General features: G+C 34.0%; 1 protein-coding gene across 5 annotated transcripts in view; it reads left to right on the top strand.

Moving 5' to 3' along the window:
- COL24A1 (collagen type XXIV alpha 1 chain) overlaps window positions 1–19,855 on the top strand; it is a 395,660-nt gene that overhangs the window by 156,043 nt on the left and 219,762 nt on the right. For all 5 annotated transcript variants that reach the window (XR_006383188.1, XM_044238615.1, XM_044238616.1 and 2 more), the window contains 3 exons: window positions 14,509–14,562; window positions 16,206–16,250; window positions 19,563–19,616. Coding sequence is in view for 4 of the 5 variants with exons in the window: in XM_044238615.1 (XP_044094550.1) it covers window positions 14,509–14,562; window positions 16,206–16,250; window positions 19,563–19,616 (153 nt within the window). In the remaining variant the exon portion in view is untranslated. The remainder of the gene's footprint in view (window positions 1–14,508; window positions 14,563–16,205; window positions 16,251–19,562; window positions 19,617–19,855) is intronic.

Genomic DNA, 19,855 nt, shown 5'->3' with positions numbered 1-19,855 from the left:
AGGTTTGGAGGATGGGGAATATAAGAGATTTCATTCTGGGTATATTTAGTTTGAAGTACTGTTTGACATCAAGGTGGAAGTAATCAATAAATAGCAGTAAACCAAGCTTGAAAGCAGAAATAGTAGCATGAGGGGCTGTTGAGAGAGAACTGTAGTATAAAGAATGGAGTTGATAACTTTTGTAATGTTTAACCCTCCACCTGCTACATACTTGAACTTGATGCATATATAAACACCATTCACCCATTCATTTAGTATTTCATTTAATATATATTGTGTTTCTTTTATGTGTTCAGCCAAGCAGTAAATGTGAGATTATAAAGATTTCTAAATTGTGGCTCCTCCCCTGGATGAGGTAACAGTTTAGCAAAAGATCCAAAAACAAAACAAAACAAAAAACTATAAAATGTAAGAAATGCTATACAAAAGAGTTGGTGAGGTGTTATGAGAGTCTAGATAATAATTAAGGAAACAGATTCTGCTCTAGGAAATTGAAAATTACTTTAAGAGGAAATAATAATTAAACTTAATGTTTTCAAGAATGCATATCATACTGGGTGAAGAACCAGCTAGTTTTCTAAATTCTTTTCAGTTTGGAAATTTTGTTTCACTTCAAGTTTTGTCAAGAAAAATGTCAGAGTACTGAAAAAATCCAACTGCCCTCTTGAATAATATTACAACAATGATCTTTAAAACTCCCTTCTCATTCCTTATTTTAGTCTTAGAATTATATTGTTTAAGAGTGGGACAAAAACCCTGAAAACCAGACATTTTAATGAATAACAGTGGTTGAATTTCCGATGAGTAATAATCACTTTGTGGATTCTTTATCTAAATTTATTCAGTAAACATGAAGTCCCATCAGCAACAGTGTTGTTAGACTAATTGTTTATATATAACTAAATTTTAAGTAATATTTCAGAAAAGATGAAAAGGATCAGAAAATTTTAAAGGAAGAGGGACGTGAATTTGTCTTATAGTTTAAGAGGGGTCTGGTTATGTTTTTCTTCTTGGTGTTTCCTATTTTTATTGAAATTGTTTCTAGAAACAGAAGGGAAAGAAAGAGTCAAACATACCCTATTAACATGATGAATTTCGTTAGTAGTATATATTGTATCATGGAAGCATCTTAAAACTTCCTTTATTTTAATATACATATTTTGTTTGGAAAGGAAGGACAATATAAATTACTAAAGTTCCATTGAGGCTATTCAAGGTGGTCATCAAGACACTTGATGTCCTCTATGTGAAATATATGGTTACCCTATTTGTAGACAAATTGAGTTGTTTCCAGAGAAATTTGGCACAGCTCTAAAGAAACCTTTTATTTTCTCTTCATTTTCTGCCAGTTGACTAAAAAAACCTCAAACTAAGTTTGGAAACTTATGTTGATTATGATTCTACTGATTGCAAGAATGTGTGTATATGTAAGTGTGTATATAGATACAAAACATAGTTTAGCAAGCCTTTTTTAAGAGCTACCCAATTTGGCCATCTGCTTTCAAGCATCCCACAACATTAGAAAAACCACATCCTTTGCCGCTTACTGTAGGAAGTGAGCATCCAATAAATATATTCTCTGTTCTCTAGTAAACAGAGGAATAATTTATTGCTGTATATGTATTGTTACTTTGGCTATGGAATTAGGGATGGTAAAATAGGCTGTTATTTTCATTGTATAACATCTCTGATAAGGTTTTAGAGAAAGCCTATTTGTGAAGCTATGTTACACAATGTATGAAAATAACCTTCACACTGAATTATTAAAATATGTCATGTGATCATCTGTATAGAGGGGAGCTAACGTGGTAAGAGGAAAATGCATAATAGTTTTCTAAGATCACCTTGACCCCACCCTGAAGACTCATATTTAATATGCTAAATCAGTTTCTGTTATTATTTATCATTTTATTCTCCAGACATCATTTAGTCAGCTAAGAAATACTTACAAGTTTGTACAATGAACAATGTACTGTGTTAAGCAATTACTTGAAAACAAGATTAAAACATGGTCTTCTGTCTGCTAGGAACTTATAATTTTCTGAAAGCATGAGATTTCCACATGTGAAAAGTTAAAAAAGTACAACTAGGCAGCACATAAGCGAACAATAAGGAGCTCAAAGGAAGGGGAAAGAATGACTAATATGACCATTTTTCTGAGAAACTTTGAAGAAAAATTAGGATTTGAGTTGGATGGGTTGAATTTGGCCAGGCAGAGTCAAGGAATGAAAGTTTTTATATAACAGGTACAAAAATGAACACAGGGATGGAGGGCAAAAGGAAACCCACTAGTCTTAAAAAAAGTTAGGAGTCTGGGGCACGTGGGTGGCTCAGTGGGTTAAGCCTCTGCCTTCGGCTCAGGTCATGATCTCAGGGTCCTGGGATCGAGCCCCACATCTGACTCTCTGCTCAGCAGGGAGCTTGCTTCCGCCCCGCCCCACCTGCCTCTCTGCCTACTTGTGATCTCTCTCTCTCTGTCACATAAATAAATAAAAATCTTAAAAAAAAAAAGTTAGGAGTCAGATTGTGACATATCTTAAATATAAAGCTGAGAAGTTTAAATGCTAATAAGCCAATAAGCTCATAGAAGATCTTGTTTTGTTATAGTGATAAAAAACTCAACAAAATCTATTCTCTTGACAAATTTTTAAGTGTATAACACAATAATATTAACTATATGTATTAACTACAGTGAATCTCTAGACCATTTTTATCTTGCATGTCTGAAAGTCTGTACCCATTGAACAGCAGCCCTGTATTTCCACCTCCCCCAACGTCTGGCAGCCATCATCCTACTTTCTGCTTCTATGATGGTGACTATTTTAGATACCTCATATACATAGAATTATACATTATTTGTCCTCCTGTGACTGCTTTATTTCCCTTAGTATAAGGTCCTCAGTGTTCATGATGTAGCACATGTTAGAATTTCCTTCTTTTTTAGGGCTAAATAACAGTCCATTGCCCAATAGTCTAAATATCTGCATTTTCTTTATCCATTCATCCATCAATGTATGTTTGGGTTGTTTCTACCTATAGGTTATTGCATAATGCCACCTTGAACATGGGAATGCAGTTACTTCTTTGAGCTCCTGCTTTCATTTCTTTTAGATAAATCCCTAGAAGTGGGATAGCTGGATCATATGTTAGTTCTGTTTTTAATTTTTGGAGGATCTCCACACAGTTTTCCATAGTGACTGCACTGTTTTACATTCACATCAACGGTGCATAAGCATTCCAGTTTTTCTACATCCTTTCAACATTTATTTTCTTTTTGTTTGTTTACAGTAGTCATTCTAACAGGTATGAGGTGATATCTCTTTGTGGCTTTGATCTGCATTTTCCTCATGATTAGTGATGAACATTTTTAACATACACTTGGTCATTTGTATGTTTTATTTGGAGAAATTTCTCTTAAAGTCCTTTGGCCATTATTTAAATTGGATTATTTGTTTTTTGCTGTTGGATTGTAGAAGTTCCTTATATATTTTAGATATTAAACACTTACCAGATTTATGGTTTACACGTATTTTCTCCTATTCTGTAAACTGCCTCTTCACTATGTTGATTGTTTTCTTTCTATGCAGAAGCATTTACCAGTCTATTTTTGCTTTTGTTGTCTTTCTTTTGTGTGAAGTCTAAAAAAACATTCTAACACCAATGTAATAGAGCTTTCTGCCTATGGTTTCAGGTCTTTTATTTAATTCTTAAACCATTTTGAGTTGATTCACAGGTATGGTGTAAAAGAAGGGTCCGATTTTGCATATCCAGCTTTCCTATCACCACTTGTGGAAGAGGTTATTTTTTCCCACTGTATAGTCTCAGCACTCTTGTCAAAGACTGATCATATGTGTGTGATTTTATTTCTGGGTTCTCTGTTCTGTTTTATTGGCTCTTATATCTGTTTTTATGTTGGTATCAAACTTTTATTAATAACATATATTTTGAACTCAAGAGATGTGAGACCTCTAGCAATCTTTTTTCTTAAGATTCTTCTGGCTCTTCAGGGTCCTTTGTGGAGGACATATTAATGTCCATATGAATAGTAGAATTATTTTTCCTATATTTGCAATTTAGTTTTTGCCAGGGATTGCATTGAATCTGTAGATTGCTTTTGGTAGTATGAATGTTTTAACAGTATTAAGTCTTCTAGTCCAAGAGCATGATATATCTTTACACTAATTGTGTCATCTTTAATTTCTATCAGCAGTGTTTTGTAATTTTCAGTGTATAAGTCTTTCACTTCCTTGGTTAAGTTTATTCCTAAGTATTTTATTGTTTGTGATGCTATCATAAATGGAATTTTTATCTAAATTTCCTTTTCAAATTGTTTTTTTTGTCAATGTATACAAATGCAGCTAGTTTTTGTATGTTGAATTCATATTCTACAACTTTGTTGAATTCATTTATTAGTTCTAACAATATGTTGGTAACATCTTTAGGATCTTCTACATACAAGATGATGTCAACTGTGAACAGAAATTTTACTTTTTCTTTTCCTTCTTGAGTACATTTTTTTTCTTTCTTGATTAATTGCCCTATCTAGGACTTCTAATACTGTGTTGGATGGAAGTGGTAGGAATGAGCATTCTTGCCTTACATCTAATCTTAGAGAAAAGCTTTCAGTTTTCCACTTTTGAGTATAATATCAACTGTGGACCTTTATTAAGTTGACGTAATCCCCTCCTATTTTTGGTTTGTAGGGGAATTTTACCATGAAAGGGTATTAAATTTTGTCAAATGCTTTTTCTGTATCTATTGACATGATTATGTTATTTTTATATTTTATTTTGTTAGTGTGGCGGATCACATTGATTGATTTTCATATATAAACAATTGTTATATCCCAGGGATGAATCCCATTTGTTTATGGTATATGATTCTTTAATGTGCTGTCGGATTCATTTTGCTAGTATTTTTTTGAGGATTTTACACCAATATGCACTGGAAATTTTGGCAGGTAATTTTCTTTTCTTGTAGTGTCTTTGTCTGGCTTTGGTATCAGAGTAATGCTGGCTTTGTAAAATGAGTTTGAATGTGTTCCCTTCTCTTCAGCTTTTTTAAAGTGTTTGAAAAGGATTTGAATTAATTCTTTTTAAAAAATGTGTGCTAGAATTCCCCAGTAAAGTCATTGGGTTCTATGCTTTTCCTTTTTGGGAGGTTTTTTATTATTGATTCAATTTCCTCATTAGAGATCTGTTAGATTTTGTATTTCTTCATGATTCAGTTTTGTTAGGGTATGTGTTTCTGGGAATTTTATCTTCTATCTTTTGTCTTCTCGGTTAACCAAAATGTTGGTATGCAGTTGTTCATATTAGTATCTTAAGGTCCTCTTTCATTTTTTATTTTATTTAGGTCTTGTCTTTTTGTTAGTCTAGCTGAAGATTTGTCAATTTTGTTCGTTTTTTTTTTTTTTTTTTAGTTTTGTTGATTTTTTTTCTACTGTTTTCCTATCCTCTATTCACTTATTTCTGCTCTAATTTTTATTAGTTCCTTCTACCTCTTAACTTTGGGTTTACTTTGTTCTTTTTCTGGTTTCGTGAGGTATAGAGTTAGGGAGCTTACTTGAGATCTTTCTTCTTTTTTTTAATGTAGTTGTTTACCATTTTAAAATTCCCTCTTAGTACTATTTTTATTTTTTTATCCCATAAATTGAGCAATATTGTGTTCTCATTCTCATTTGTCCCAAAATATTTTCTAATTTCTCTTTTGATTTCATCTTTGTCCTATTGGTTCTTCAGGAGTATGTTGTTTAATTTCCTCCGTATTTGTGACTTTTTCAGTTTTCCTCTGCTATTGATTTCTAGTTTCATTCCACTAAGATTAGAAAGGATAGTTGGTATAATTTCAATTTTAACTTTATTAAATTTGTTAAGACTTGTTTTGTGACCTAAAATATGATCTATGTAATCTGTACTGGCAAATGTTCCATATGTGCTTAAAAAGAAAGTGTATTCTGCTATTTTGAGTGGTATGATATTTGTATGTTTTTTAGGTCCATTTGATTTTAGTGTTGTTCAAGCCTTCTGTTCCTTTGTTAATCTTCTATCTGGTTGTTCTATCAGTCATTGAAAATAGGGCATAGGAATCTCTTGCATTTATTGTGTTTCGCTCTCTCTCTTCCTTCACTTCTGTCAATAATTGTTTCATGTATCTTATATTGGGTGCTTGTTCATTTATAACTGTTATGTCTTTCTGGCAAGTTGACCCATTTTTCATTAGGTAATGTCTTTCTTTGTCTCTTATAACGTTTTTTTACTTGGTCTGTTTTGTTTGATGTAAGTATAGCCACACCAGCTTTCTTTTGGTTATCATTTGCATGGGATGTCTTTTTTCATGTTTCACTTTCATCTGACATATGTCATTAAATCCAAATTGTGCCTGTTGTAGATATCATATAGATGTAGTTTTTTATTTTTTTTAATTTTTTAATTTTTTTTTAAAGATTTTATTTATTTATTTGACAGAGAGAAATCACAAGTAGATGGAGAGGCAGGCAGAGAGAGAGAGAGGGAAGCAGGCTCCCTGCTGAGCAGAGAGCCCAATGCGGGACTCGATCCCAGGACCCTGAGATCATGACCTGAGCCGAAGGCAGCGGCTTAACCCACTGAGCCACCCAGGCGCACCTAGATGTAGTTTTTAAAAATCCATTCAGCCACTCTGTCTTTTGATTGTACCCTTTAATCCATTTACATTTAAAGTGATTACAAATAAGGAAAGACTTACTAGTGTCATTTTGTTAATTGCAGCTGTTTTATGTCTATAGCTTCTTTATTCAGGTTTTCTCTTCCTGTCTTCAGATGTGTTTGGTTGAATTTTTATTATGATATGCTTTGATTCCTTTCTTGTTTTCTTTTGTGTATCTTTTATAGATACTTTCTTCGTGGTTACAGTGGAGCTTACATAAAACCTCTTTTAATTATAGCAATCTATTTTAAGCTGATTACAACTTAATTTTGGTTACATACAAAAACTCTACTCTTTTACTCTATGGAAGATTTTGAGAGGTATGAGATGATGAAACATTATTTTTGGAAGAATAACAATAGCAAATTATAAATATGAATGTAGTGAATATATAGGATAGATGAGTGCAATATCAGTTAAAGACTGTTACTAACATCATAAGGAGAAGAAAACTAATATTTATTGAGTCCCTGTTATATTCAAGTTACCTTTTTCTTTCTTGCAATAACTTTATGATGATGATGGTAACATGATTCTACAGATAAGGAAACTTGGGCTATAGCCCTAGGAATCTTCAGAGCTGGAATTCAAGCCCAGACTCGACTTCAGATTCTATATATTTCAAATTCAACAAGAAAAAGAATTTGTGTATTTAACATGAAAAATATGAAACATGCACATAATTTAAACTGATAAAAAAACAAACTCTATTAAGAAATGAACCATTATAAGCTTCTTGAGTATCCCTCACTAATCATGTCTGCCTCTTCCCATCTTGCGTTTATAGATAACCACTCTCTTGTTTTTGCCATACTTTTACCATCTGTGTTTACACTCTCAGGATAAAAATTCTGACACTCCCAGAAAAGATTTTGTTCTTTCATGTAAGTTCCCATTACTTTGCTTCTGCTTCTACTTCTATCACAACTCTTTTTTTTTTTTCATCACAACTCTTATTTACTAATTTTTATTTTAAAGTGTCATCATCCTTAGGAAATTATGAATTCATTGGGAATAGGAACTGTGTTTTGTCTTTGTATACTCAGGGCCTAATGTTGTGCTGTTCATTAGACCTAATGCAGAGTAGAAAATTAGTAAATGTAGGATTTTTAAAAATGAATGAACAATGAATTAAATAATTAAGAATTAGGTGTCTTGTGATAGAATGGAAATATCACAACATGCTGATCCCATAACTTAAGTCAGTCTAAATATTTAAAATGTATCACTTAGAGATCTAGAAGAATATTTTGGATATTAAAGAGTTAGAAATCATTTTACCAGTCAGAATTCTTTTAGTTGTAAGTAATGAAAACCAATTTAAATGTGATTATATAAATATGAGAAAAGTTTAGGAATTCAAACAACTAAACACGGGACCACAAACAATATCATTAGAATCCAATTACTCCTGCTCTTTTTATTTGTTAATGTATGGATTGCATTCCCAGGCTCTCTCTACTTCATGGTTTCCTACTCTTTAGATTTATACCATCCTTAATGCTACTTCCAGCTGTTCCACTGTAGTCTAAAATTTCCTTCAGTTAGACTGAGTTGGGTTTCTGGCTCATTACTGAACCAATCACTGTTTCTAGGGTGTAGAATATGCTGACTGACTTATACATGTCACATGTCAACCCACGAATTTAGTCAGGGGTGGACTCAACCTCCCCTTAATCATGTGGGCTGAGTGAGGAGAAATTGTTTCCCTAAGTAAAATTAGGATGCTATAAAGAACTTCTTAAACTCAACACCCAAAAAATAATCACGTCAAGAAAAAAAGGCAGAAGACATGAACAGACACTTCTTTAAAGACCTAGAAATGGCTAACAGACACATGGAAAAAATGTTCATCATCATTAGCCATCAGGGATATTCAAATCAAAACCACATTGAGATACCACCTTACACCAGTTAGAATGGCAAAAATTGACAAGACAAGAAACAACAAATGTTGGAGAGGTTGTGGATAAAGGGGAACCATCTTACGCTGCTGGTGGGAATGCAGGTTGGTACAGCCACTTTGGAAAGTGTGGAGGTTCCTCAAAAAGCTAAAATAGAGCTACCCTATGACCCACGGCACTACTACCCCAAAGATACAGATGTAGTGAAAAGAAGGGCCACATGTACCCCAATGCTCATAGCAGCAATGTCCATAATAGCCAAACTGTGGAAAGAGCCAAGATGGTCTTCAACAGATGAGTGGGTAAAGAAGATGTGATCCAACTGGGGAAGGTATGTGCTATGGTGAGTGCTGTGAAGTGTGTAAACCTGGCAATTCACAGACCTGTACCCCTGGGGCTAATAATACATTATATGTTAATAAAAAATTTTTAAAAAAGATATGGTCCATATATACAATAGAATATTACTCAGCCATCAGTAAGGATGAATACCCAACTTTTGCATTAACATAGATGGAACTGGAAGAGATTATGTTAAATGAAATAAGTCAAGCAGAGTAAGTCAATTATGATATGATTTCACTTATTTGTGGAACATAAGGAATAGCATGGAAGACATTAGGAGAAGGAAGGGAAAAATGAAGGGGAAATCAGAGGGGGGACACAAACCATGAGAGAGTATGGACTCCAAGAAACAAACTGAGGGTTTCAGAGAGAAGGGTTAGTCCAGTGATGGGTATTAAGGAGGGCACGTATTGCAGGGAGCACTGGGTGTTATATGCAAGCAATGAATCATGGAACGCTACATCAAAAACTAATGATGTACTGTATGGTGACTAACATAACAAACAAACAAACAAATAAATAAGACCTAAATTGTAAAAGAACAAAAAATAAAAAGTAAACAGACGAACATAAGGGAAATGGAAGGAAAAATAAGATAAAACCAGAAAAATTAAGAGTCTTTTGAGAATGTAATTGGACTGGCATCAAACAACATACACCCATTTCAATAATCTAATCCATCTCTTCCAATTAAAAATAAGATAACTGCACAAAAATGTTATTGCCTAAAGTCATACAGTTTCTTAAATGGTGCTCTATACATAAGCTTGTGCTAATATATTATAGACTGTTAAACTGACCAAGAGGTGCTTGCTTTGGCAGCACATATACTAAACTGACCAAGAGCTTTTCATTTTTTTGATTATATTAAAACATAGCAATGATAAAACAAGGTATAATATGAAGACAAGATTCTTGTGCAGTTTATCACTCTGCTGAATTTCAGAACTAAAAATTAAACCCACCTGGATAGAGTCACTATTGGCATAGTTATTTACTACACTTAAAAATTAGATAAAATCTTTTAATGGTTTTAGAATCACTAAAAAGAATAATGCAAAAGATAGTTTTTAGAAGAGATTTACTTAAAGCTTTGCAGACATATTGTATAGTTAGGGAAACAGAACTGAATAAGAAGAATGTCACCATTTTATGGATGGAGAGATAAAGAGTTTCCAAGACTGGCAAGGCTTAAAAGCCTATGCAACCACTAAGCTGACACTGCAGGAAATATTAAGGGGGATTCTATAAAAGAAGAAAAATCCCAAGAATAGCATTGAACAGAAATATAGATACAATCTACAGAAAGAGAGACTTCAAAGGTAACGCAATGTCAATAAAAACGTATCTATCAATAATCAATCTCAATGTGAATGGCCTAAATGTGCCCATAAAATGACACAGGTTGCAGATTGGATAAAAAATGACAGGACCCATCCATATGTTGTCTACAAGAGACCCATTTTGAACTTAAAGATACACCCAGACTGAAAGTGAAGGGATGGAGAAGCATCTTTCATGCCAGTGGGCCTCAAAAGAAGGCTGGGGTAGTGATTCTCATATCAGATAAATTAGATTTTCAACTAAAGACTATAGTCAGAGATACAGAAGGACACTACATAATTCTTACAGGGACTCTCTACCAAGATGATCAAACAATTGTAAATATCTATGCCCCCAATATGGGAGCAACCAATTACATAAAAAAAACTATTAATCAAGATAAAGAGTCATATTGATATGAATACATTAATAGTAGGCAATCTTAACACGCCTCTCTCAGAAATAGATCATCGAAGCAGAAAATCAATAAAGAAACAAGAGCATTGAATGACACATTGGACCAGGTGGACCTCATAGATATATACAGAACATTCCACCCTAAAACAACAGAATACTCATTCTTCTCAAGTGCACATGGAACCTTCTCAAGAATGAACCAAATACTGGGTCACAAATCAGGACTCAACCGATACCAAAAGACTGAGATTATTCCCTGCATATTCTCAGATCACAATGCTTTGAAACTGGAGCTCAATCACAAGGAAAAGTTCAGAAGGAACTCAAACACCTGAAAGCTAAAGACCACCTTGCTTAAGAATGCTTGGATCACCCAGGAGATGAAAGAAGAACTTAAACAATTCATGGAAACCAATAAGAATGAAGACAATTCGGTCCAAAACTTATGGGATACAGCAAAGGTGGTCCAAAGGGGGAGATACATAGCCATCCAAGCCTCCCTCAAAAAAATTGAAAAGTCCAGAATACACCAGCTGTCTCTACACCTTAAAGAGCTGGAGAATCAACAACAAATCAAACCAACTCCACATATAAGAAGGGAAATAAACAAGATTAGAGCAGAGATCAATGAGGTAGAAACCAGAGATACAGTAGAATGTTTCAATGAAACTAGAAGCTGGTTTTTTTGAAAGAATCAATAAGATCAATAAACCATTGGCTACACTAACCCAAAAGAAAAGAGAGAAAGCCCAAATTAATAAAATTATGAATGAAAAGGGAGAGATCACAACTAACAACATGGAAGTAGAAACAATCATCAGAAGTTATTATCAACAGTTATATGCCAATAAGCTAAGCAACCTAGATGAAATGGATGCATTCCTGGAAAACTATAAACTCCCAAAATTGAACCAGGAAGAAATTGACAACCTGAATAGACTGATATCTGTAATGAGATTGAAGCAGTGATCAAAAACCTCCCAAAAAACAAGAGCCCAGGACCTGATGGATTCCCTGGGGAATTCTACCAAACTTTCAAAGAAGAAATAACACCTATTCTCCTGAAACTGTTTCCAAAAATTGGAGCAGAAGGAAAACTTCCAGACTCTTTTTATGAAGCCAGCATTACCCTGATCCCCAAACCAGGCAAAGACCCTACCAAAAAAGATAATTTCAGACCAATATCTCTGATGAATATGGATGTTAAGATTCTCAACAAGATCCTAGCAAACAGGACCCAACAGCACATTAAAAAGATTATCCACCATGACCAAGTGGGATTCATCCCTGGGTTACAAGGATGGTTCAACATTTGCAAATCAATCAATGTGATAGAACAAATTAACAAGAGAAGAAAGAAGAACCACATGGTCTCCAAATCGATGCAGAAAAAGCATTTGACAAAATCCAGCATCTGTTCCTGATTAAAACGCTTCAAAGTATAGGGATAGAGGGAACATTCCTGAACTTCATAAAATCTATCTATGAAAGACCCACAGCAAATATCATCTTCAATGGGAAAAAGCTTGCAGCCTTCCCGTTGAGATCAGGAACACGACAAGGATGCCCACTCTCACCACTCTTGTTCAACATAGTATTAGAAGTCCTAGCAACAGCAATCAGACAACAAAGAGAAATAAAAGGTATCCACATTGGCAATGAAGAAGTCAAACTCTCTCTCTTTGCAGATGACATGATTCTTTATATGGAAAACCCAAAAGACTCCACCCCCCAAACTACTAGAACTCATACAGCAATTCAGCAACGTGGCAGGATACAAAGTCAATGTACAGAAATCAGTGGCTTTCTTATACACTAACAATGAAAATACAGAAAGGGAAATTAGAGAATCGATTCCATTTACTATAGCACCAAGAACCATAAGATACCTGGGAATAAACCTAACCAAAGAGGTAAATGATCTGTACTCAAGGAACTACAGAACACTCATGAAAGAAACTGAAAGACACAAAAAGATGGAAGACCATTCCATGCTCTTGGATCGGAAGAATAAACATTGTGAAAATGTCTATACTGCCTAGAGCAATCTATACTTTTAATGCCATTCTGATCAAAATTCCACCGGTATTCTTCAAAGAGCTGGAGCAAATAATCCTAAAATTTGTATGGAATCAGAAGAGACCCCGAATCACTAAGGAAATGTTGAAAAAACAAAAATAAAGCTGGGGGCATCACGGTACCTGATTTCAAGCTTTATTACAAAGCTGTGATCACCAAGACAGCATGGTACTGGCATAAAAACAGACACATGGACCAGTGGAACAGAATAGAGAGCCCAGATATGGACCCTCAACTCTATGGTCAATTAATCTTCGACAAAACAGGAAAAAATATACAGTGGAAAAAAGACAGTCTCTTCAATAAATGGTGCTGGGAAAACTGGACAGCTATATGTAGAAGAATGAAACTCGACCATCTCTTACACCATACACAAAGATAAACTCAAAATGGATAAAAGACCTCAACGTGAGACAGGAATCCACCAGAATCCTAGAGGAGAACATAGGCAGTAATCTCTTTGATATCAGCCACAGCAACTTCTTTCAAGATAGGTCTCCAAAGGCAAAGGAAACAAAAGCGAAAATAAACTTTTGGGACTTCATCAAAATCAAAAGCTTCTGCCCAGCAAAGGAAACAGTCAAAAAAACAAAGAGGCAACCCATGGAATGGGAGGAGATATTTGTAAATGACAGTACAGACAAAAGGTTGATATCCAGGATCTATAATGAACTCCTCAAACTCAACACACACAAAACAGACAATCATATCAAAAAATGGGCAGAAGATATGAACAGACACTTCTCCAATGAAGACATACAAATGGCTATCAGACACATGAAAAAATGTTCATCATCACTAGCCATCAGGGAGATTCAAATTAAAACCACATTGAGATACCACCTTACATCAGTTAGAATGGCCAAAATTAATAAGACAGGAAACAACATGTGTTGGAGGGGATATGGAGAAAGGGGAACCCTCTTACACTGTTGGTGGGAATGCAAGTTGGTGCAGCCTCTTTGAAGAACAGTGTGGAGATTCCTCAAGAAATTAAAAATAGAACTTCCCTATGACCCTGCAATTGCCCTCCTGGGTATTTACCCCAAAGTTACAGATGGAGTGAAAAGAAGGGCCATCTGTACCCCAATATTTATAGCAGCAGTGGCCACAGTCGCCAAACTGTGGAAAGAACCAAGATGCCCTTCAATGGACGAATGGATAAGGAGCATTTGATTTTTAACAACATTGATTTTGATTTTGATTTTGATTAACAAAAGTTTTTTAATTGTGAAATGACTAATCACATTCAGATTATTACTTTCTTCTGCAGATTACCCTCTTTTTAGCAGCTTGTATTAAGAAGGGAAATAAGATATGGAACATGTAATGAGAATAATGGGCCCTGGATTCTGCTAGTCTCTTAATAGATATTAAAATAGTGCATATCTCTTCCATCTGTTTTTAGACTTTGTGGATACTCTATTATGTATTTATTGTACTATTATCAAATTAACAATTGTACTCATTGATTGAAATTTAGAACTGCTTTTTCTGAGTGTCTGGCTGAAGAGTAACATACTGAGCACATTATTTGAACACCAGCATGCTTAAAAAAATAAGTTTATCCTGCCTCTCCCAATTTTTTGGATGCCCTATAGTTTTCTACTCACCTACCCTCTGACTTCATTTTGATAACTTAATAATGGAAAAGAATGGTACCAAATTGTATTATCATCTCAGATTCATGCTGATTGAAAAAATATTAGTTGAGCTGAAGTTTTTATTATTTGTGTTTATTTTGCTTTTATAGGGACTCCTCGGAAATAGGGGACCTCCTGGACCTCCTGGTCTCAAAGGACTTCAGGTATGGAAGTAATAAATATCCAGGCAGCAATTGCTTCAGTTCCAATTTTCCCTTTTTTACTTTTTGTTTAAAGAAAAACGTTGTTTTAATATGGACAGTTCTTGCCACCGAGGATTTCAGGTTACTAACCACTTTATATTGGCAGATATGGAGTGGGATTTGGAATGTTTTCAGGGTTGTGAACTTTAAATAATTTATGTCACTAATCTCCATGGAATATCTGAAGAATATGAGCTAGACTCTCACTCATATATACTAGAATATAGTTACTATTTGTATCTGTTTTATATTTGTGATCTAGTAAATTTTATTTTACTTGAATTGTGAATTGAGCAAAAATGTTTACTGATCAAATAAATAAAGTAGAATACATGATACTAAATAGGTCTATGGATGCTGTTCAGATATGATAACATCAGCTTTTTATTTAAAGGTGAAAAGACAGTATGTTTTAGAAAATATGTCAATACATGTAATAAAAACATTTATTACTTTTTAATTTTCTTAGAGAATAATATATAAAGGTTCTTTTTTTATGTTTCTCTGTTCTCTATCCACTCATATATTCTTTGATCCTTAGAAGAATGAACAAGATTTTTGCATTTTAATGACATTATAACTGGCTTCACCCCAAGAATACTGGACCTATAAGTTAGTCAAGAAGTAGCTCTAAATATTAACTCCATTCAGTAGGATCCAATATACTGTTGTATATTGTTGAAAACAGAACTAAGACTCAAAACCATATGTATTGAATGAATGAAGTATTAAAATATGCCAAGAGCAAACATGTCCTGTACCAACAACTTTTTAATATACCTATATATATTGATTTCCATCTATTAAGAACTTAATTGATTTTCTCTCTGTATGGGAGAGATATTGAGCCCAAGAAAGTAAAGGTAATCTTTAATTTATGATTCCTAATCTTTGTTAGGTTTTCAATGCACATTTTCCTGATGACTAGGGATACTGAGCATATCTTCATATGTCTGTTGGCCATCTGTATGTCGTTTTTGGAAAAATGTCTTTTCAGGTCCTCATTTTTAATTGGATTATTTGGGCTTTTGGTGTTGAGTTGTATAAATTCTTCAAATATTTTAGATATTAAGCCCCTTACAAATATCCTGATTTTGTGATAGATATGCTAATTACTTTCACACTTATTAATTCTCAACTTTCTATATATAACTTTTATGCTCTACCAATTTAAAAACAAATAGTGCCCTTTAGAGTAGATGTGGAGTTGTCATTCCAAATATTTAAAACGTTATGGGATTACAGAGTAAAATACGAGAAAGTTGGGGTGCCTGAGTGGGTTGGTGGGTTAAACATCAGACTTGGGCTCAACTTATGATATCAGGGTCCTGGGATCCAGCCCCACTTCCAACTCTCCACTCAGCAGGGAGTCTGTTTCTCCCTCTGCCCCTCCCCCCCATATCCCCACTCTTGCTTGGTCTCTCTCTTTTTATCTCTCTCTCAAATAAATAAAATCTTTAAGAAAATGAAATACAAGGAAGTCACAGCATTATTTTCATCACATCTCAGTGAGTTTCAGATTTCAGAATAAACAGAATAAGGGTTTACCTTTTTAAATACTTATTTCAGGCCATGATATGTTCTGATTTTTTTTTTTTTTTAAGGGAGAAGAAGGACCAATTGGACCCTTTGGAGAACTGGGGCCAAGAGTAGGTATCATATAAATACTTTTGAAAAAGTGCTTCTCTTAAAATAACTGTTATGTGAATGTCTTTTAATAGCACCAAATTTTAAGTTGTAATAAAGGACAAAAACACTATACCCATACAAACCCTCTAAATAATATAAGCCTATAACTGGAATTTCCCAGCAATATTTTAAATGATATGCCTACAGTATATCTGGCTCTTCCTTCAGTAGTTTTATGGTCTTAGTAATTTGTGCTAATTATAAAGTTTCTCATAAAGTAATAGAAAGTGAAATACTGTAGCCATTCTAGTGATATTCTGGGAATTTCTGTTTTCTAAGCATGCCAGTAAAATTATGGAACCTAAATAAGATGTATTTTCTGTCAACTTTTTCTTCAGATAATATTGTGTGGTAATAAATGAATTATCTATTTTCAAGTTCTGAAAATTAGCTCTTTAAGAATTTGGGCATGCATGACCAAAGAATACATTATTATGAAATAATTCAGGTATGTGTATCACATTTATTTTAAGAGGGATCATTAGACTCACATGAAATACATCTCATTCTTTTTTCTTGAGAACATCATAACATGCAGTTTCTTCAAACATTTTTACATTTTAGGAGACAATAAATCTTTCCTTTGCACCTTTACCTCACTAGTACATATACTACACTATCCCACTGAAAGAGAAAGGAGAATTTTTATTTCATTTTTATATGAAGTGAGTTATATAACAGAAAGATTATTATTATTTGAGCCCAGGATAATTGACTCATTTAAAACTTATTTCTCTAGAAAACTGGAAAACCACAGTTGCCTCTTACCAACTCAGTCTTAATAGGTATTACTACTGTTCTACTGTTGTTTGAAGATAAATTTAAACCTAGTATTCCTCGAAGTATGAATCACACGAATCATTTCTAATCCTGAAAACAACCCTGCAGGATATTGTCCACATTTTTAAAATATTAAAATAAGGCCTTACTATTACATGCTCAAACATAACCTGCTCAGGATAAAACTAATATGGCAGAACTTAAACGGGACTGAAAGTGATGACTTCAGCACTGATGCCCTGAATTTCTTGACTTCAAATAGAGTTTAAATGTGCTGATACAGATTCCAGTGAGATTCCTTTCAAAATGTGATATAATGTATAACTATTTCTTAATGTACTGTAATGCCTGAGTATTACATTATTTGAGATAAAAGAAATAGTCACACCAAGGCTTTTTATAAAACAATGTGAATTAGCTGTATTATTTTAAATTCTGTAAATATCATAGACAAATCTAATAATTTAGACTCTTCATTACATTTCTTCAACTATCTCTGATTAGAGAGCAATTGATTGTCAGCAATAATAGGATGATTTTGGTCCTTTGTTTTACTTTGTGCTTGGTAGAAAACCACTACACAATTCCAAGCAAGGCCGAGGTAAAAATTAGAACAATTTTTTTGATAGAAGTACTAAATCTAATTTTTAAGTTCCCAAAGTTTTTATGTGTAGTCAAATGTATTTTGACTAAAAGCTGGAGGATTGTTTTGTTTTGTTTAAGAAAGAAAAATAGGAGTATTTGTTAATGGATAAAAATAATAAAATCCGAATCTATAATACGTGATAGGTATATTAAATTAGTATTCTATTTAGCAGTTGCCCCCCACACACTTTTTTTTACTCTTAGATTGAATTTGTCACATACATTGATTGAGGCATAGTGATCTTTTTAATATGATTTTGTATATTAGATATCAGTTGTTTGATAATAGGAATCACATACTACGGATTGATCTACCAAGTGTCTGGGATTTTGATTTCCTCTCCTTCAGTGATCTTATTCTCTACTCTTTAGTACTGTTGGAGTCATAACCTTTACCTTGTCAGTGCCAATAATAGTAGCTTCTCCTTATTTTCAGTTTCAGACTTCTTACTCCCCAAACATAATCTCCTTTCTTTCTAGTGCATTCTATCTTGTAACCAATCCAATAGTCCCAGTAGGAATTTTAATCCATTGATCCGATTGCCTTTCCATTATTCCTATTTTCCTCAGAGACTTCACATCCCTCCTCATCATGCTTAAAACTATATTATCCCTTTGATTTCATTCTGATTCTAGTCCCATACTCATTCACTTTTATAAAAAGATTTTATTTATTTATTTATTTATTTGAGAGAGCATGTGCATAAGTTTGAGAGGGTCAGAGGGAGAAGCAGACCCCTTGCTGAGCAGGGAGCCTGATCCAAGGCTCCATCCTAGGACCCTGAGATCATGAACTGTACTGAAGGCAAACACTTAACACCCCAGGTGCCCCTCCATACTCCTTTACTTTTAATTTCCTAATTATTATTTTATACTTTCTCTCTTCTTAACTCCATTCGTTTCTCTCTGATTTTCATTCTTTTTTTTTTTTTTTTTAAGATTCTATCCATTGACTTGACAGACAGATCACAAGTAGACAGAGAGGCAGGCAGAGAGAGAGGAGGGGAAGCAGGCTCCCCGCTGAGCAGAGAGCCCGATGCGGGGCTTGATCCCAGGACTCTGGGATCATGACCCGAGCCGAAGGCAGAGGCCTTAACCCACTGAGCCACCCAGGCGCCCCTCTGATTTTCATTCTTAGCCCATTACTTTGCATCCCAGTTCCCTGAGAAGATTGAATTTTTCAGGGAACTTCTACAAGTTTCTACTATTGCTTCTGTCTACATCTCTCTATCTATACCATTTACTTGGCCTTTCCTCTTGTTATTTTGAATGAACAGGCCATTTTTCTAGCTAAGTCAAACTTCCACTTGTTTACTACATATCTTATCCTTTTGTCTACCAAAAAACATTGACTCAGCTATTTCCCACTTTCATCTGCATCTTAATTTCAGTCTTTGTAACGGATCAATCCTATCAGCAAAGAAAGATGCTATTATTATTTTCAGTGAGGTCTTCCTTGGCAATTTTATAAAAAATTTGAGCAAAACTCCTGAAACAGTTTATATCTCCCTTCCTTGCTTAATTCTATGTCCTTCACATTTACCACTACCTAACATACTACATATTTTACTTATTTTATTAAATGGTATCATCCTCATTAGAATGTAAGCTCTATGAAGGCAGGTACGATTAGTGCATTCCTCAATCCCCAACCCCTAGAACTGTGTAGGGCACATAGTAGACAGTTAAAGACTGTAGAATGAATACTAATGGGTATGCTGAAATACATTTATCAAGTGTTTCATCTCATGAAATGGTCTGAATTTCGTAAATGTTTGGAAATTTCCAAAAATGAAAATCATTAAACATACCTCTTTTTTTTTTTTTTTTTTCCGGTTCTCTTCTAGGGAAAACCAGGTCAAAAGGGTTTTGCAGGTGAACCAGGACCAGAAGGCTTAAAGGTAAGTTAGCTGACTTATTAGGAGTTATAAACTATAGTTTTCAAAAAGATAAAATTATGACTTTCATAATTATAAAATGAACATTAAGATTTTGTCAACTTATTAATAGGGTATCAGTGATATGTTAAAACTGACTCAAATAACTTTTGAAAAGTTATATATCTTTAAATCTACATATATATCTTTATATCTATATCTACATCTATATGTGTGTTTATAAATATCTATAATGTGACTGT

This window comes from Neovison vison, chromosome 2 (assembly GCF_020171115.1).
Source record: "Neovison vison isolate M4711 chromosome 2, ASM_NN_V1, whole genome shotgun sequence".
Taxonomy (NCBI): Eukaryota; Metazoa; Chordata; class Mammalia; order Carnivora; family Mustelidae; genus Neogale; species Neogale vison.
This window is presented reverse-complemented; position numbering and strand designations above follow the sequence as displayed.